Source organism: Euleptes europaea, chromosome 21 (assembly GCF_029931775.1).
Source record: "Euleptes europaea isolate rEulEur1 chromosome 21, rEulEur1.hap1, whole genome shotgun sequence".
In the NCBI taxonomy this organism is placed as follows: domain Eukaryota; kingdom Metazoa; phylum Chordata; class Lepidosauria; order Squamata; family Sphaerodactylidae; genus Euleptes; species Euleptes europaea.
In genome coordinates, this window is record NC_079332.1 from 14,437,716 (window position 1) to 14,458,528 (window position 20,813).

The 20,813-nt window shown below is 46.4% G+C and overlaps 1 protein-coding gene across 1 annotated transcript in view; it reads left to right on the forward strand.

Moving 5' to 3' along the window:
* The window catches only part of C21H7orf50 (chromosome 21 C7orf50 homolog), a 132,901-nt gene extending 112,430 nt beyond the window's left edge, over positions 1–20,471 (forward strand). Inside the window, exons 3-5 of the mRNA XM_056866627.1 lie at positions 1,598–1,767; positions 18,866–18,947; positions 20,277–20,471. Coding sequence (XP_056722605.1) covers positions 1,598–1,767; positions 18,866–18,947; positions 20,277–20,459 — 435 coding nt within the window. The 3' untranslated portion in view covers positions 20,460–20,471. The remainder of the gene's footprint in view (positions 1–1,597; positions 1,768–18,865; positions 18,948–20,276) is intronic.
* Positions 20,472–20,813: the final 342 nt, after the last annotated feature.

Here is a 20,813-nt window from a genome sequence, read left to right on the forward strand (position 1 = left end):
TCTACCACTTAAGGGAGAATCAAACCAGCTTACAATTCCCTTCCCCTCCCCACAACAGACACCCTGTGAGGTAGGTGGGGCTGAGAGAACTCCAATAGAGCTGTGACTAGCCCAAGATCACCCAGCTGGCTTCATGTGGAGGAGTGGAGAAACCAACCCAGTTCACCAAATTAGCGTCTGCTGCTCATGTGGAGGAGTGGGGAATCAAACCCGGTTCTCCAGATTAGAGTCCAGCGCTCCAAACCACTTCTCTTAACCACTACACCATGCCTGGATGGCCCAGGCTAGCCTGATCTCTTCAGATCTTGGAGGCTACACAGGGTCGATCTGGGTTAGTACTTGGATGGGAGACCGCTAAAGAAGTCCAGGGTCGCTACGCAGAGCCAGGCCATGGCAAACCACCTCTGAACGTCTCTTGCCTGGAAAACACTACGGGGTTGCCATAAGTTGGCTGTGACTTGATGGCACTTTCCCACACCAATGTTCCCTGTTTAATTTCTACCTCGACCTGGATGGCCCAGTCTAGCCCAATCTCCTCAGATCTCGGAAGCTAAGCAGGATCAGCCCTGGTTAGTACTTGAATGGGAGACCACAGAGAAAGTCCAGGGATGCAATTCAAAGGAAGGCAATGACAAACCTGTTTGTCTCTTGCCTCGAAAGCCCTGTCGCCATATGTTGGTTGTGACTTGACAGCACTTTCCACCATGGATGGATGGATAGATTGGATGGATAAACGGATAAGATATATGGATAGATGGATAGATAGATGGATAAAATAGATGGCTAGATAAGCACGTAAGAACATAAGAAAGACCATGCTGGATCAGACCAAGGACCATCAAGTCCAGCAATCTGTTCACACAGTGGCCATCCAGGGGCCTCCAGGAAGCCCATAAGCAAGACGACTGCAGCAGCATTGTGTTGCCTGTGTTCCAAAGGACCTAATATAATAGGCAGGCCCCTCTGATCCTGGAAAGAATAGGTATGCATCATAACCTAGTAGCCATTTTGACTAGTAGCCATGGATAGCCTTCTCCTCCATGAACATGTCCACTCCCCTCTTAAAGCCTTCCAAGTTGGCATCCATCGCCTGGGGCAAGGAGTTCCACAATTTAACTCTGCGTTGTGTGAAAAAATATTTCCTTTTCTCTGTTTGGAATCTCTCACTCTCCAGCTTCAGCAGATGACCCCATGTTCTGGTATTATGAGAGAGGGATAAAAGCTTCTCCCTGTCTGCTCTCTCCATACCATGCATAATATTATAGACCTGTCATGTCTCCCCTTAACCGCCTTCTTTCCAAGCTAAACAGCCCTAAGCATTTTAACCACTGTTCACAGATAGATTGGATGGATAGATGCGTGCATGCTTGCATCAGGGACACTGCATCAGGGAAAGAACATGGCCACACCCACCTCCAGACTTCAGGGATGTGGGCCCATGGGGACAAATGTATTTTTGTGCAAAGATCACACTCTGAAGTCTTCGCAGTTTACAAGTCATCTCTCCGCATGTATCTGCATCAGAATATCGGGTTTTCTCAGATAGTTGTTTTGAGTTTTACTATTTTGTTTTTTTCAGGGCAAGGAGGAGAAAGAGGAAACGAACCAGGAGCTGACACCGGAGGAGAAGAGGACATTGGAAAGGAAGCTGAAGAAAGAGCGCAAGAAGGAGCAGAAGAAATTAATGCGAGAGGCGGGGATCGTCGCCAAGGAGGAAGAAATTAAAAAACCATCAGGCTCCAAACTGGCACTGGAGTATTTGACAAGGTAAGTTTTGTAGCCTGGCAAACCTCAACAGATCAGGCCCCTTGAGGGCTCTTATTCAGCCCGCGAGCCAGCTGAGGCAGCCACCCTCCCAGCCCCGAGGTCAATTATCAAAGACTGTTAAATAAAAGTCAGTTATCAAAAACTGTTAAATAAGAGTGTTATTCTTTTAAGCACGTTCATATTTTAAGTCAAAAAATCAAGTAAAAAAATAATATCATCAGTTGGTTTTGCCTGTGTCTTCTGTAAAGTTTCTGTAAAGTTTGCCTGTGTCTTCTGTAAAGCCCGGTCCCTGGCATTAAATTTTATGGTACACATGGCCCGGCTGACCCGGTGACATTTATGTCATATCTGGCCCTCGTAACAAATGAGTTCGACACCCCTACTCTAGACTTTTAGTGAGCAAAGAGAAAAAAAAAAAAAAACCCAAAGAGAGTCAAACCAAGAAGTCTTCCTTGCATCTTGAAGTATCCCTGGAACAGTAGATCAGCTACTTCTGTTGCATGTAACAAGTTGATTTATTGAACGTAGATCCTTCTTCCTTCACGGTACAATGAAATTGTACTAAAATGACTTGAAGATGGGTAGCTTTGAATTATGCTAGGCACAGCATTTACCATGACATTTGGATGATATCAAAGAGCTCTCGGCAAAAACCGCTTTTTGGGCAAAAAAAAATTATGAAGAACAAAGCCTTACATTTGCATGCCCTGGGTTTGATAATTATATGCCAGGCCAAGTGAGCACTTCCAGGCTTCAAAAAGTTATTTACCGTAATTAGCATGGGGCTTAAAATTCCAGTATCGAACAACAACAAGCAAAAATACCGTGTTTAAAAAGAAGAAAGCTTCCATCGCTAGCAAAAGCAAGCTACAGGATCCAGATAAACATGAAGGGTAGTGTTTATCCTTTTTTCCAAAGAAAGACCCGGTCGCCACTTGAAAAGCCGAGCATGTTACAAACTATAGGTTCCCCACTTGGACGAGTTCCAGTTTCCGATCTCCAGCAGCGCTTAAGACCAAAAATACCCAGACAGTCTGAATGGTTTACTTATAATGTTTCAGGGCGGAGGGGAGGAAATTGATTGCATTCCATGCTGGGGGGGGAGACACGTGCGTGTCTTCTGTTGCGCAACTTTCGTAACGGAGCGAGAGCAAGAGCAACAGCAGCGTGCTCAATATGCGGAGCGGCTGGAGTTCTCTGCCTACCGTATTGAACTGCGCTTTGATGGGTGGGTTGTCTGTCCATCTGCTCGAAAGGTATTCTCGGATGCATATTGTGCGGGGGATAGTTGCCAACCGTGACCTTTTCATTGGAAGAGCAGAAGAATGAAGCGCATGTTCTTGTGGTCGGTATTCTAATGCCACACATTAAAACGAGGCAAATGTGTCGTAAGCATGAAGAAATAGCTGGACACTAAAGATGCAAATGTGACTTAAGGCTGGATCCTCCAGGTCCAGACGCAGCACTCTTATATCTTACTGTAATTTAGGGAAGATGTCATCCTCTCCGTGGGCGAGTAGCCATGTTGGTCTGCAGCAGAAGAGCAAACTTCGCATCAAGTAGCCCTTTAGAGACCACCAAGATTTTGAGGGTATATTTATTTATTTACTTGATTTATATACTGCCTTCCTCTCCAGCGGGGACCAAAGCGGCTTACATTGTTCTCCTCTCCTCAGTTTGATCCTCCCAATGACCCTGTGAGGTAGGTTAGGCTGAGAATGTATGACCGGCCCAATGTCGCCCAGCGAGTTTCCATGGCAGAGTGGGGGATTCGAACCAGATTTCCCAGATCCTAGCCCAACACTTTAACCACTACACCATGCTGCCTCTCCAGGTTTCGCAAGTCAAAGCTTGTATCTGACGCAGGGAGCCTTGAATCTCGAAAGCTCATACACTGAAAATCTTGTTGTTCTTTAAGGTGCTACTGGACTTGAATCTTGCTCTTCATTCTTTCTGCAATAGGTACCCTTTAATTTCTCTCCAGCAGCCGTGTAACCTTTCTAAAAAGTCGTTTTATGGATTTGCCCTTGGAAAGATCTGTATTGATTGACACGCTGGCCTTCTAGGCAACCCGGTCACTTTGTTACCAACAAGCGAGTGGCAGAAAACAGCTTCAGCTCAAAACTCAGGACTTTGGACATTCATTTGATGCAGCAGTGGTATGCTTCTGTATCGAACTTGATCGCCCTGTATCAAATTAACGTTGTAAGCCTGAAATGTCCTTGGCCATAAAGCTCACTCAAACCGTGATTCATTCAGACCCAGAGAAGCAATTGCACTCTCAAACAGAGCAAGGAAGAACAAAACACAAATTTTAGAAAAACAAAATCTGGTGTATTTGAATCTGTATTGGGCAGTTTGTTAGAAATTATTGCCTTGGAGGATAAGAACATAAGAAAAGCCCTGCTGGATCAGACCCAGGCCCATCAAGTCCAGCAGTCTGTTCACACAGTGGCCAACCAGGTGCCTCTAGGAAGCCCACAAGCAAGACGACTGCAGCAGCACCGTCCTGCCTGTGTTCCACAGCACCTAATATAATAGGCATGTCCCTCTGATACTAGGGATGCATCATGACTAGTATTCATTTTGACTAGTAGCCTTGGATAACACTATCTTCCGTGAACATGTCCACTCTCTTCTTAAAGCCTTCCAAGTTGGCACCCATCGCCACATCCTGGGGGAGGGAGTTCCACAATTTAACTCTGCGTTGTGTGAAGAAATACTTCCTTTGTTCTGTTTTGAATCTCCCACCCTCCAGCTTCAGCAGATGACCCCGCGTTCTGGTATTACGAGAGAGGGAGAAAAGCTTCTCCCTGTCCACTCTAAACCATGCATAATTTTATAGACCTCTATCATGTCTTTCCAAGCTAAACAGCCCTAACCCCTCATAGGGCATTTAGGCCAGTATTATACCCTTTGAGGTATCATGGCATTCCTCCAGAGGATCTTCAGAATTGGAGTTTGACTAGTCTTGCAGAGGACTCCAAAGGGGGCTGGGGAATCTCTGTCATTCCAAAGGTTCTCTTGGGAGGCAGCTGGATAATAACCACTAATCTTGTTTTCAGTTCATATTGCGAAGTATGCCTTGAGTCATTTAAGCCATAAGCTGTCAGGGTCAAAGCAACTAGCGGGAGTATCCTTTTCAGCTAGCGTTAAACAGGAAATCGGTCATAAGTTCTATGGGATACTCCTGACACGTTTCCTTGGTTGCAGGAAACGCCCCGAAGTGACTTCCGATGGTGAAAAACGCCTTGTAATTAATTGAAAGGGTGTGAATACCCACAGTAAAAGGGATGCGTTAATCACAGCATGGTTGTGCCAAAAAGGGAAGCCTTTTTGTTTTGAAGGAAATTGCTTTACCCATGTGACACGACAGTTCTGAACAAAGCCGAACCCATAGTTAAAAGTAGCAGCGGTATAATGAAAAGCAATAGCAAAGGGGTAATCGGGTAAGTTCAGTTGTTTGGCGCCTTAAATCTTTATTTTTTTAACCGTCGAGTCACATCTGACTTATGGCAACCTCTGGTGGGGTTTTCAAGGCAAGAGACGTTCAGACGTGGTTTGCCATTGCCTTGCTTCCGCATCATGAGCCTGGTATTCCTTGGAGGTCTCCCATCCAAATACTTACCTAGGTCGACCCTGCTTAGCTTCTGAGCTCTGAGGAGGCTAGCCTGGAGCTATCCAGGTCAAGGCAGGATGTTATTTCCATTTTTTCCCCCTCTGGGTCAAGGGTCGCCAATCTTTTTTGAGCCCACGGGCTCCTTTGGAATTCCGACACAGCTTGGTGGGCGCAGCCCCAAAATGGCTGCCACAGCTTACCTTCAGTCGCACGGTGGAGATCCTTGTGCTGTGGTGGCAGCTGCAGACACATTGTCAAAAACCTGCACAGCCAAGCAAATCTCCAGTGGCCAATTGGAAGCCTTGTTGGGCAAAATCCCCGCCTGACCCCACCCACTTTCTAAAAACACTTTGCAGGCACCAGGAAAGGTGTTGGCGGGTACTGTGACACCTGCAGGCACCATGTTGGGGACCCTTGCTCTAGATAAATCCTAGAATTGCCCCTCGCGCACGCAGATCTTTTCGACAGGATCTCCATTCCAGGGGACTTCCGGTAATGTCCTCGAGGCTGAGTGGATCCCATGTTGTCCCCGGGCATTAAAAGTGAGGTCTGGAAGGATCGACGGCCACTGCTGGAAAGGGTGTCGCAGCACACATTTTGAGGAACGCACGTCAAAGCCTGGAACGGGCCTATTATTTTGGCACAGGGTTCCCGTCTCAGCGGCCGCGCTGGCTCCAGCGAATTTTGTTTCTTTTTGCTTGCTTGCTTAAATCATGGAAACTTACCTAATAATTGTTTAGTTTCATTTATATAATGCGCCACATTTTTTTTTAAAGGGCCCCGAGTTTATATGACAGGCTCCAACAGGCACACGTGGAGAAAAATCTGGATTTAATTATGTAAAGCTGACCGAGGCTCAGCAGGTGTATCCAGCAATCCGCTTCTATCAAAATTTCAGAACCCCCCGCGGGCTGTTTTCTCTGCCTCTGAGAACATAATCTCTTCTGGTTTTGCTGACCTTTCTTAATTCAAGATTCTCACTGGGGAGTGTTTTATAAACTGGCCTTTTTATTATTATTTTTTTACTATGCTCGAATCTGGCAAAGTTTATTTTAGTACTGATCTCATCTGAATTTTCATACGTGAAACTAGTATGTGCATTAAATCCACTGCTTAGGGCAGGAGTTTGGGAAATTTTCTGTCTCAGATTATATATAGAATCATAGACTCAGAGTTAGAAGTGACCACCAGGGTCATCTAGTCCAACCCCCTGCACAAAGCAGGAAATTCACAACTATCTCCCCACACACACCCCCAGTGACCCCTACTCCCCGCCCAGAAGATGGTCAAGGTGCCCTCCCTCCCATGATCCGCCTAAGGTCATAGAATCAGCAATGCTGACAGATGGCCATATGCTGGAGTGGATCCTACCTCTGTCTTCTTGCTCCACTGAGCAAATTTGAGGTCTTCCATCAGTCTAAAGAGACCCCCTCCAACTTAAGCGCTTCTTCCATTAGCGGAAGAGCCACTTAAGTTAGCGGAAGGCCCCTTAAGTTGGCGGAAGGATCCATGGGGGAATGGTTGGACCTACCCTACTGTTTGCAAAATGGACCCATATGCCCAATGTGGTTTTTGTTTTCTTCCAAGTTGTTGAAATGCTTGGGTCCGACATATCCATTCTGCCAGCAGAACATCCTTCCTCCGCTGGAAAGACCCTTCCCCTACTGGAGAAAAGCACCCCCACTGTGGGGAAACCACACAAGCCTCTGCATCTTAAACCTCACCAGCTGCTCTATTTTTACAACAACACACAATAAACAAGAAGTACAGACACATGAATGCACACATAAAGCTGCCTTATACTGAATCCCGTCAAGGGTCTGATTCTACTCAGACCGGCAGCACTTCTCCAGGATCTCAGGTAGACGTCTCTCTCATCACCTACTGCCTGGTCCTTTTAACTGGAGATGCCGGGGATTGAACCTGGGACCTTCTGCGTGCAAACCAGAGGCTCTTCCCCTGTTCCACAACCCCTGCCCTTCACTTTACATTTGCTACTCACTCTCCCTTTCCCACTGGCCACCAGTGTAGTGGTTAAAAGCCACCATGGTGTAGTGGTTAAGAGCGATGGTTTGGAGTGGTGGACTGTGATCTGGAGAACCAGGTTTGATTCCCCACTTCTCCACATGAGTGGCGGAGGCCAATCTGGAGAACTGGATTTGTTTCCCCGCTCCTACACACGAAGCCAGCTGGGTGACCTTGGGCTAGCCGCAGTTCTCTTAGAGCTCTCTCAGCTCCACCTACCTCCCAGGGTGTCTGTTGTGGGGAGGGGGAGGGAAGGTGATTGTAAGCCGGTTTGAGTCTCCCTTAAGTGGTAGAGAAAGTCAGCATATAAAAACCAACTCTTCTTAAGAGCGATGGACTCTTATGTGGAGAACTGGGTTTGATTCCCCACTTCTTCATGAGCGATGGACTCTAATCTGGTGAGCTCTTCCTCGGATGATGCCTCGCCTGTTGAAGTCTGGGCCATGACACAGTCACAGTTCTCTTCAAACTCTCTTAACCCCACCTACCTCACAAGGTGTCTCTTGTGGGGAGAGGAAGGCGATTGTGTCACTTTGAGACTCCTTAAAGTTAGAGAAAATCAGGGTATAAAACCAACTCTTCCTCTTCTAACACAGTATTTAAAAACAAAATGGTGGTGGTGGGGAATTAAAAGAAAAGAAACTAAAAAAACCCAACAGCTGCTTCTTCTTCACCCCCAAACATCCAGCTCGTTTTTATGGGGGTTTAAAGTAACAAATCTAGACGCCTGTTTCACAGGACGCCAGAGATGCTGTGTGATTGATGTTCGGAGTCTTTGCTCCCCTGCCATTGTGTCTGTTTGAAGCTAGACTGTGACAATATTTATCTAAATCTTTTGGTTCAAAAGCGGTCTTTGGGGGTGGGGGGGAGACACGTGCAATATTGAATCCCGTCAATAATAATAACAATAAAAAAGGCTTCTGGCCCTCTCTTTAAATTACCCGCTGATCCCAGAGTTAGCTGAGCTTCGGTGTCGGTTACTAACTGTCAGGCGGTGAACCATAGAAACCATTAAAACGAGCTTTTAAAATATATTGTTTCACGCGGGAGCGTTTGGGCTTCAGGCAAAGCCCTGATGTCGGGCTGAATCCCAGCAGCATGGGCAAGTATAAATAAGCAGCTGGCCGGCAGAATTACGTGATGGAATTGGCTGTGGAAAATGCCATCAAGTCGCAGCCATCTTATGGACACCATGTAGGATTTTCGAGGCAAGGGACGAACAGAGGTGGCTTGCCATTGCCTGCCCCTGCATAGCAACCCTGCTGGATTTCCTCTGCCGTTTCCCATCCAAGTAGTATTCAGGGCTGTCTCTGCTTAGCTTCCGAGATCTGACAAGGTCAGGCCTGCCCGAGCCATCCAGATCAGGACAAGAGACATACAGAGGCTGTTTGCCATTGCCTGCCTCTGCGTAGCAACCCTGGACTTCCTTGGTGGTCTCCCATCCAACTATTAACCAGGGCCGACCCTATTTAGCTTCCAAGGGCTGATGAGATTGGGCTAGCCTGGACCATCCAGATCAGGGCAAGAGACAAACAGAGGTGGTTTGTAATTGCTTGCCACTGCGTAGCAACCCTGGACTTCCTTGGTGGTCTTCCATCCAAGTACTAACAAAGGCTGACCCTGCTTAGCTTCCAAGATCTGACAAGATCAGGCTAGCCTGGGCTACCCAGGTCAGGGCAGAGACAAACAGAGATGGTTTGCCTGCGTAACAACCCTGGACTTCCTTGGTGGTCTCCCATCCAACTATTAACCAGGGCTGACCCTATTTAGCTTCCAAGAGCTGAGGAGATTGGGCTAGCCTGGGCCATCCGGGTCAGGGTAGGTGATTGAAATACCCCTATGCAGAGTGGTAAGCTGTGGTCCTGCAATCAAAAGCTCAGCTCACAACCTGAGTTCGATCCCGGCCGGAAGCTGGTTTCAGGTTGCCGGTCAAGGTCGACTCAGCCTTCCATCCTTCCGAGGTTGGTGAAATGAGTACCCGGCTTGCTGGCTGTAAAGCATAGATGACCAGGGAAGGCAATGGCAACCACACCGTAAACACAGTCTGCCTAGTAAACGTCGGGATGCGATGTCACCCCCTGGGTCAGTAATGCACAGGGGACTGCCTTTGCATTTAATACTTCTGTAGTTAGCAGAGGCCCGGTTTGGCCCTGCAGATTCCACTGAGTGTTTTGTTCCCCAGCCTTTTTGAGGTAATGGAAAAGAACCAGCGGTCTCCTTCTGCCGAGCACGCGTTCCTCTCCTGGCTTCTCTTGGTGTTCATGTTCACACACAGCGCCTTCTGCACCAGAGAACAGCTGGGGGGGAGGGAGAGTAATAGACGGAAGACCTTTCCATGCATTAACAGCCCCATCGGTGGCGAGGACACGGCACAGACCTCCCCCGGCGTTGCGGTTTCCCTCCCACAAACAGTTGGCGAATATCCTTGCGGATTCTTTGGCAGGGTATAAATGTGCTGCAGGTGTGAGTGGAAAGAAACAGAGAACCTGATCGGAGCGAGATTAAGAACAGGTGTCAACTTTGTGCGTCCCAGATAAGGAAAATAACGTCTGCGAGGTCAGGCACAGCTGGACCTGGGGGCTTTTCCGTGCTGTGATCTCCACGAGTCTCATTTAACGAAAAGAGCAGCGGCCAAAAGCTTGACCGGTCTCTAAGTCCGAGCTTGTCCTAGCTAAGCCTCCCGAGCAACTGGGTTTGTTTCCCCGTTCCTCCACATGCACCCTGCTGGGTGACCTTGGGCCAGGCACAGTTCTCTCTGAACTCAGCCCCACCTACCTCACTAGGTGTATGTTGTGGGGAGGGGCAGGTGATTGTAAGCTGCTTTGAGACTCCTTAAGATAGAGAAAATCGGGGTATAAAAATTCTTCCTCTTCCTCTCCCTCCTCTTCATCCTCCCCCCCAATGCAGAGTCTTGTTTTCTTTTGCACCGAGGGGAGGGGCTGTGGCTCAGTGGTAGAGCCTCTTCTTGGCATGCAGAAGGGTCCCAGGTTCAATCCCCGGCATCTCCAGTTAAAGGGACGAGGCAGGTAAGTGAGATGAAAGACCTCTGCCTGAGACCCTGGAGAGCGGCTGCCAGTCTGAGCAGACAATACTGACTTCGATGGACCAAGGGCATGATTCAGTATAAGGCAGCTTCATGTGTTGATGTGATGCCTGTAAGCTGAAACCCTCCATTGTCTTCAGCTAAACTTTTAGAAGATCTTCATAATGTCTAGGGACCCACAGTATTAAAAAACAGAAAAGGTAGTTAACAAGTGCTTCCTTTCTTCTTTATCATCGTCTTCTTCAATCTGTCTTGTCCCTGGGTCTTCCTAACCCCAAGCATTCTCAGATAAAACGCAGCAGCTTTAAAATTGAATTAACATTGAGGCTCACAATCCTGCTGTGAGCTCTTCCTGTAACGCATAAAAATGCATTAACAGGTGTTAAATATTTTTGCACTAAGCTCATGTTTCTCTGCCTGAACCCTTCCTGTAAAAGAGCTGTTAAAATTTCAAATTTGACTTATTTTGTTAAAAATTGCATTAAATACTTCCCCTTGTAATAGTTCTCATTTCCAGCAAAATAAAACCTGATGCAAGCGAATGTTCCTTTGTGTGTGTGTGTAAGTGCCTTCAAGTCGCTTCTGAATCATGGCGACCATATGAATTAATGTCCTCCAAAACGTCCTATCCTTAACAGCCTTGCTCAAGCCTTGCAAACTGAGGGCCGTGGCTTCCCTTGTGGAGTCAATCCATCTCTTTTTGGGTCTTCCTCTTTTCCTGCTGCCTTCGAATTTTCCTAGCATGACTGTCTTTTCCAGTGACTCTTGTCTTCTCATAATGTGACCGACGTACGATAAGCCTCAGTTTAGTCATTATAGCTTCTAGGGTCAGTTCCGGCTTGATTTGATCTATAACCGACTGATTTGTTTTTTTGGGCGGTCCGCGGTATCCGTAACACACTCTTCCAACACCACATTTCAAAGGAAGAAGAAGAGTTGGTTTTTATACCCCGCTTTTTCTCTATCTTTAAGGAGTCTCAAAGCAGCTTACTATCGCCTTCCCTTCCCCACCCCACAACAGACACCCTGTGAGGTGGGTGGAGCTGAGAGAGAGAACTCTTGACTAGCCCAGAGTCAGCCAGCTGGCTTCATGTGGAGGAGTGGGGAAACCAATCCGGTTCACCAGGTTAGAATCCACTGCTCATGTGGAGGAGCGGGGAATCGAACCCAGTTCTCCAGATTAGAGTCCACCGCTCTTAACCACTACACCAGGCTGGTTCTCTACTTTGTTCCTAGCAATTCATTATTCTTCTACATCAGGGGTGGGGAACCTTTTTTCTGCCAAGGGCCATTTGGATATTTATAACATCATTCGGGAACAAACAAAATTATCAACTTAAAAATTAGCCTGCTATATTTGGTCAAACATTTAGCCAAGAGGCACAACCCGAGACGGCTCTGAGTGTCTGCCACGTTGAGCGACTCACTTTTGAGCGAAACGCCAGTCTTAGATCCTTCTGAGCTAGAGATCTGCCAGGACCCACGGAGGGCCAGACAAAATGATTTCGCGGGCCTTATACGGCCCCCGGGCCTGACGTTCCCCACCCCTGTTCTACATAGTAATTACATTGGTCGAATTGACTGTTGTGCAACACAAGGAGCTCTGAAACAGTTCAGAAAACTCAGCATAAAGCTCCCATGTGCATAGAGTCGGTTAGTCCCCAGGTCTTTCATATCACCACCTGCCTGGTCCTTTTAACTGGAGATGCTGGGGATGAACCTGGGACCTTCTGCATGCCAAGAGGAGGCTCTTCCACTGAACCACAGCACTTCCCTAAATGAATGTGCCTTCTACAGAGTCAGACCTTTTGGTCTATCAAGATCAGTCTTGTCTACTTGGACTGGCAGCGGCTTTTTCCAGGGTCTCAGGCAGATAAAGGTCTTTCATATCACTTCCTGCCTGGTCCTTTTAACTGGAGATGTCGGGGATTGAACCTGGGACCTTCCGCATGCCAAGCGGAGGCTCTTCCACTGACCCACAGCTCCTCCCTAGGAGGATACTTGGCTTGGAACCTCCTGAAGTTTGTCGGAACTTCCCAGCATTTTGTAATTGAACCTAGGCCTCACAGCAGCCATTTTGTTGTGGCGGACACTACCTTGTCTGCAAATTCCAGAAGTGTCCACGAGTTCAGCAATGTTCGGGAGCTACGTAGTTTTAGCAGGAGGCCCAAACTGAGCTGTTTTTAGTCTGTTTCCTAACTGAAATAAAGAGGGATCTTTGCCTCTGCATTTCAGCCGGCATGTTTCCAAACACGATTTCTTTTTTCTTAGAGGATCTCCACAGAACAGCATTTTGATCTCACGCTAGGTTTGTACGTGGGTGGGTACAAAAGCTCTGTGGGCAAATCAAATGCATAAAATACGAATAGCGGGTTTTTTTTTTCCCATTCCCAAAAAAGAATTTGCTGACCTGGCGAGATTTCACTCATGTTTCCTTGTTAAACAAATTCATACGACGTCTTGTAAAGAATTAACAGTTCTGACTGACTCCTGGGAAATATGAAACTTGGTTACAGCCCAGCCGAGTGAAATATGCTAGCAGTTCCTTACTCGAGGGAAGCGTCGAAGCTTGTCAACCAAAGATAAAATTAAAATTTAAAACAGCTGAACATGATTGTTAATCAGCTAGCTCCGGGGAGTAGTTGCGGCTTTCCCAACCCCTGAGTTAGAATCATGTCTATAAAAGACAGGAGGAATTTTAATACAATTACTACTTTTTCCCATTTTTCATTAGCAAGACTGCACCAGAAAGGTGTAGTTAGTTTTGTATGAGTAACGTTAGATTGGAAATGTACATGCTTTCTTAATTTTTTTTGTCTTTGTGTTTTTTTATTCCAAAAGAAGGAGAGTTGGAAACCAATAACCTTTTCTCAGTTTCAAATATTTTTCCGTTATTTTAGCTCATTGATAAGACTCTTGGATTCATATTGGACCCTCCTTGGAGAACTTCCTTCGGATTCCTGGTGTATCACTTGTGTTGTGACTTGAAATCAAATGACCAGGTGCATGTTGCGGCTACAGTGCTGCATTGAATTTGGGTCAGGTTCCAGTTGGACCATTTTGCTCGAGAAATGAAGAAATACAAAGTGGGTGTGGTGATATGTTTGGTTGTGTGGAGTTTTTTTTGTGTGTGTGTGGGGGGGTAGGAATGCACATTTTTTGCAAGAGGCACAGAATTTCACATTATCTATTGGAGCCAGATAAAAACTTTTTTTGCGGGGCGGGTTGTCATTGAAAGCTTACATTAGTTCCTTCACCAGTTGGTCCAGTAAAGATATATCTTGTTACCTGTTTTGCATTCCTTAAGCATTTATACAAAGCATCACCCGCTAAGGCAGGGGTGTCAAACATTAAGCCCGCGGGGCAGATCCAACCTCTTGAGAAGCTCTTATCCGGCCTGCGAGCCAGCCAAGGCATCTACACACGCACAAACCCCGCCGCTCTCGATCTGAGCTGGTGAGGCCCGGCCCCACCAAGTGACATTTATGTCATATCCGGCCCTCGTAAGAATTGAGTTTGACACACCTGTGCTAAGGCGTTATTATCATCTCTGAGCCCCTAGAATACAGAGCAGGTAAAAAGCCTAACTGCGTAGTCCTAAGCAGGGTTAAACCCTTCTGTAACCCCACTGACTCGAAGTTGACTTAGAAGGGTGTATCTCCGCTTAGGATTGTGCTATAAGGCTATAGTCCTAAACACACTTGATCTTGTAGGACTTACTTCTGAGCCAGTGGTTAGGACTGTGCAGGAGGTAAGTAAGAAATAAGACCTACTCATAAAAATGAAGCGCAAGATTTGAGTCCAGTAGTACCTTAAAAACCAACAAGATTTCCAGGGTATAAATTTTCGAGAGTCAAAGCTTCCTAATCAGGTAGCTTTGACTCTTGAAAGCTTATACCCCCCAAATCTAGTTGGTCTTTAAAGTGCTACTGGACTCAAGTCTTGGTATACGTTATCTATAATAGTTAACAGGTATTCTACTTTAAATTAACCATTATTGCTTTTATCTGTCTATGCTCTGAATTTATCTTAATCTATATATTATTCAAAACATCTTCAACTAAACTTTCCATCTGACATATTCAGAAAAGCTCTCCCATTTCTTCTGTATGTCTTCAATCAATCTTCCTTTCAGCATATTAGTTAATCTGTCCAACACCGCAAATTCTTCCATTTTTTGTTGCCATTTTTCTAGATCTGGAATAGCTTCTTGCTTCCATGATGCTGCCAACACTATTCTTGCTGCAGTCGTCAGATAGCCAAATAAATCTCTATGATTGCTTTGTAAGTTTTCCGATGCTATCCCCAGTAGCATAGTTTCTGGATTCATTTGAAATTTAATTTTTAAAACCTTTTGCATCTCTTGATGAATTTGTGCCCAACTTTTTTTTAACTTTTTTGCAAGTCCACCACAGATGGAAATAAGTTCCATCTTTATCTTTGCATTTCCAGCAACGACAATCATATGATTTGTCCATCTTTTTGATGTCCATTGGCGTGATGTACCATCTGAAAAATTGTTTATACCAATTTTCTCGCAGGTTATTACTGGCTGTGAATTTGATTGACTTAGTCCATAGTCTTGCTAACTCGGATATTTTAGGTCACCCTGCATGGTGCAGGGAATTGGATTGGATGGTCTTTAGGTCTCTTCCAACTTTTTATTCTATGATACCCACCTGAAAATATCACAAAAAGGAAGTATTTCCATGTTTTAATTTATCAACACCCTCTCAGACTCATACCGGACGATGAACAACACATTTATCGCCTTTAACATCGAGTGGAATCTTAGTCATGGCAGAAGCTGTGAAATTTTGATATGTTTCTTTTGAAAGGCTAATTCTGTCCAATCACTCATTTCTGGATCTTTCAGATTCACAGAAACGGAAATGCTTTATCTCCCCAATTATACATTACAGTTTTCATTGTGTCCATGAGGACAGAGGAGGGCCCGCGAGGAAGGACTCGCAACCTAAAATTATATGAGAAACATCTGTTCATGCATATTGGACAGTGCTTCTGATTAAGTGCTGTGCGCGCTCCCAGCCACACACACACACACACCTCCGCCCGGTCGCAAATCTCTCAAAATAGATCAAGCACATGAACCAAACAATGCATACATTTTGAGGGAAACGTGCCAAGCTGTAAACTGGCCTCCGGCATCCTAGCGACGCACCAAAACAAAACTCGTCTCCGGGATTCGGGTTTCCAGCTGGTTCCTTGCTTTTGGGTTCTTCTTCCTTCACTGTTACTCGTTCTGGCGCTTTTCTTTCATAACAAGATGCGCTTCAAAAGCTTTTCTCCCTCATAATACCAGAGTGTTGGGTCATCTGCTGAAGCTGGAGGGTGAGAGATTCAAAACTGACAAAAGGAAGTATCTCTTCATACAACACAGAGTTAAACTGTGGAACTCCCTGCCCCAGGATGTGGTGATGGCAGCCAACTTGGAAGGCTTGAAGAGGGAAGTGGACATGTTCATGGAGGAGAGGGCTATCCATGGCTACTAGTCAAAATGGATACTAGTCATGATGCATCCCTATTCTCTCCAGTGTCAGAGGAGCATGCCTATGATATGAGGTGCTGTGGAACAGAGGCAACACAATGCTGCTGCAGTCGTCTTGTTTGTGGGCTTCCTAGAGGCACCTGGTTGGCCACTGTGAGAACAGACTGCTGGACTTGATGGACCTTAGTCTGATCCTTCATGGCCTTTCTTATGTCCTTATGTTCTTACTTTAATAATAAACTGGTTGCACTCTGCTCACATCATGGGTTGTCAGAAATGAGGATTGTAAAGTATATCTTCTTACAGTGGAGTCAGGATAAGGAAGCCCTTCTGTGTTTCTCCGTTGTGTAGGAGATCCTTGCTGTAGATTGTGAGGCAGCGTAATTCATCCTGAAAAAGAAGTACTGAAAAAGCCGTGTTCTTGAAAAAAGGAGTATTGAAAAAGAAGTCATGGCACGGTTGCTTAAGGGGTCCCTCTTCACATACTTCAATCAGCTGCTGTCAGCCCAGAATTGATTAGAGGTCACATATTTAGTATGTCTAGGCTTTCCCTGTCCAGAATTGGATGGCCCAGGCTAACCCAATCTCATCAGATCTCGGAAGCTAAACAGGGTCGGTGCTGGTTAGTCCTTGAATGGGAGACCACCACCGAATCCAGGGTCGCTACGCAGAGCCAGGCAATGGCCAACCACCTCTGTTTGCCTCTGCCCTGCCCTGGATGGCCCAGGCAGGATTCGAGTCCAGTAGCACCTTAGAGACCACGAAGATTTTCGGGGAGTCATCGATGCCTTGCTAAAGGGAGCATTTACTCTTGATAGCTTATACCTCAAAAATCTTGTTGGTCACTAAGGTGCTACCGAACTTGAGTCTAGCTGTTAAAAAGAAAATTGTCCTGCGGAGTTGAAAATCTCCCTTTGAGGGAATAGAAGAGGAACAATATAGCACCTGAAAACTTAGATTCCCTCCCAGATGCATAATATGTGAAATTAGCAAGATTGTTTTGTTTGGGGGGGGGGTGTATTAATAAGGAAATCCTTAGTGTAGAGCCAGTGTGGTGTAGTGGTTAAGAGCGGTGGTTTGGAGCAGTGGAGTCTGATCTGGAGAACTGGGTTGGTTTCCCCACTCCTCCACATGAAACCAGCTCTCAGCCCCCCCTACCCCACAGGGTGTCTGTTGTGGGGAGGGGAAGGGAAGGTGATTGTAAGCCGGTTTGATTTTTCCTTAAGTGGTAGAGAAAGTCAGCATATAAAAAACCAACTCTTGTTCCTTTCTACGGTCCCTTCGCCTCTCAAAGCTCAAATGAGGCCAGCGAGAAAGGAGAGGCGGGGAAAGACGCTGATGAGAAAGAGTGAAACCAACCAGAAACCATCTAATCCATTAGGAACGTCCAAAATAAGCTGTCAGCTTTCAGCCAAGCTCAGATCTCCTCCCCACCAAGAACATTTTAATGCAAGTACCGAGACAGTTTGTGCCGTTGCGGTATTGCGGGGGAAGAAGAAAATGAGATGTTGCTCTCCCCCCCCCCCCCCGAGGCTGGTAACATATCCATCTCCTGGTGATCATTAAAAAAAATTGTATAAATGAGAGGGATTAGCCGCCCTGTTTGTAAATGATCCCGCATGCTTGAGTTGATGCTCGTGCCAGCGGTCGGGGGGGGGGGGTGTCTTTTCCCTTCTGTAGCCACCTCCCACGATGTACTTCGTGGGAGGCCAGGCGAAACCGAGGGCTTCCTCCTTCTGCGTCGCGTCGCACGGTCAGGGCCAACCCCACGTTGGTCGGAATGAAGTGTTAAGATAGTACGGCCATCTGGACATGCCGATAAGCACATCTGGGGCACAGCATGTTCACTACGAGGCGGAACAGGAACGGTTCTGGTTTTTTAAATGTCCAGCTCTTGGCATATGTGTATCTTAAGAAGAAGAGTTGGTTTTTATACCCCGCTTTTCTCTACCTTTAAGGAGGAGTCTCAAAGCGTCTTAACAAAGCGGCCTTCCCTCCCCCCCCACAACAGAAACCTTGTGTGGTAGGTGGGGCTGAGAGAGTTCAGAGAAAACTGTGACTGGCCCAAGGTCACCCAGAAGACATCATGTGGAGGAGTGGGGAATCGAACCCAGTCCTCCAGATTAGAGTCTGTCACTCTTAACCACCAAGCCACGCTGGCGAAGTGTAGCACAGGGGTCCCCGGCCTTTTTGAGCCGGCGAGCGCATTGGAAACTCCGACATGGCGCAGCAACAAAATGGCTGCCGCAGGAGGCGGAGCCAGCCACAAAATGACGGCCACAGCTTACCATTAGTAACACTACCAATGTATAAAGAGGGAGTAACACTGCAGATCCCTTGCGCTATGGTGGCAGCTACTGTCAAAGCAGCATTTTTTAAAAAAATCTGGACTAGATGGCCTCTATGGCCCCTTCCAATTCTATGATGCTATGATAAAGTTTAATGTTGGCACATTTACTGTTAATAGAATAAAGACAAAAAATACTCAGTAATGCACTTCGTTGTACTGAAAGTTCAACCCTATAGGAAGGCGGGGGGAACCATTTTCTTTCCGGTATGTTTCTAGCAACCGGCATTAACTTGTAAACCCCGGGGAGGGATCGTACGTGCGGACACTTCCCCACACGCTCGCAACACACAGATGACTTGGCAATTGCACAGAAGTGGCGGTGGGGGGGGGGGCTTCCTTCAATGCACCAGGAAGTGCTGAGTCCACTGTGTTGAGATTGGGACCCTTTTGGAACTGGCATAGCAGGAACAAGATGCCAGGGAGTTTTGGTGCCGAAGCAAATCCCCCTCAGCAGGGTCCCTTTTTAAAAGTTGCACTACAGAAATGAAGGGTGTTTGTTTTATCTTACCGACTGGGGTTGATTTGCAATTTTCATTTAAACTTTGCTTGCAGCTGGTCCGAAAACCCTGAAGCGTGGAAATTTCAGAAGACCAGGCAGACGTGGCTTCTTTCGCACATGTACGATAAAGACAAGGTACTTCCTGATGTTTTGATTGCTCTTTGGAGCAGAGGCCAAAGACGCTCATCCTTGTTACGACCCCTCCTCATTTCCCAGAGCTCATACGCCTAATGTTTGTGCAGTGGAGCAGAATTCTCGCTCTCAAAGAGAGCCAGCGTGGTGTAGCGGTTAAGAGCGGTGGTTTGGAGCAGTGGACTCTGATCTGGAGAACCGGGTTTGATTCCCCACTCCTGAACATGAAGCCAGCTGGGTGACCTTGGGCTAGTCACATTCTCTCAGCCCCACCGACCTCACAGGGTGTCTCATGGGGAGGGGCAGGGAAGATGCTTGTAAGCCAGTTTGATTCTCCCTTAAGTGGTAGAGAAAGTTGGCATGTAAAAACCAACTCTTCTTCTTCATCATCCCTCACATCACAGAACAAGTTCATTCACCAGCATGGCATGAGTTTGGTTCCTTCCGCTAAAATGGAAGCTACCTTTCATTAACTGGTTTTGCGCCTGGGAGCCGAAGTCAACATTTTGCACCTGACTGACCTACCCGGCCCCATAGTGGTGGACAAGATAACTGTGTTTGTTGGGAAGAGTTGCAGATGAGAAAAAAAACCCGTCATGGCTCAGCTAACATAGAAACATAGAGCTGGAAGGGACCCCCAAGGGTCATTTAGTGCGATTCCCTGCATAATACAGAGAATTCACAGCAACCTCCCTGGTCCCCCCTCCCCCAGTGACCCCCTGCTGTATGCCCAGAGGAAGGCAAAAAACCTCTAGGATCCCTGGGCCAATCTGGCCTGGAGGGAAATTCCTCCCTGACCCCAGTTTGACACTGCTCTACTAGGTTGATACCTGCACACATAGTATATGAGAGACATACACTAACCAGTATTACAACTAGAACCAATCTGACCATATGTTTGAGTAATTGGTAATAGATTTTACAACCTATACACATGCCTGGTTGGGTTTGAACTGTTTGTATATGTATTCATTTATTTATTTCTGTAAATGTGTGCAGGTTTAACATGGGTTTTAATTAACCACTGATGAAGGCCCAATAGGCCAAAACGCATTTGGTTGTGATTACAGATGTCAACCTAAGAAAATGCCATTGTGCTATTTTAATGTTTTAAAAATATTTTTAACCTTTACACAGCGCTTATAATACATTATATTTACAGTATTTATATGCAGATATATATTTTTTTTCCTTTTACCCAACCTTGGGTACCCAGCTTCTGTTTTCAGGTTGGGTTTTATTCCCCTCTTTTTTCATCCCAGAACAGTCCAATCATTCTGATGCACTGTCCATCAAGACCCCTTTCACTTTCTCCTTCTTTTTGTCTTAAAGGTGCCTGACAAATATTTTTCCATTTTGTTGCGGTACCTCGAGGGGCTCCAAGGCAGCGCACGAGCAGTCACTGTGCAGAAAGCGGAAGCTCTCGTGAAAGAATACGATGCTTCTGGAATGGAAGGTCCCGGCCTTCTGGAGAAACGCGAGCGCATCCGGAACGTTCTCCAGTTGTTGTCATGAAAACGTGGCGTCCTAAAGATCTTTTTTAGATCCTTCCCTCCCCCTTCCGTATCACAAGAGCGGAGTCAAAACAGAATTCTTAGCCTTAAAGCGATTTTACAAAATGAACTCTCAGACGCAGTATTAATCAGTGTTTAATCAAGAGCCAGCGTGGATTTGTGGTTAAGAGTGGTGGACTCTAATCTGGAGAACCGGGTTGGATTCCCCGCTCCTCCACATGCAGCCTGCTGGGTGACCTTGGGCTAGTCACAGTTCTCTACCAACTCTCTCAGCCCCACCTACCTCACAAGGCATCTGTTGTGGGAAGAGGAAGGCAAGGCAATTGTAAGCCAGTTTGAGACTCATCAAAGGCAG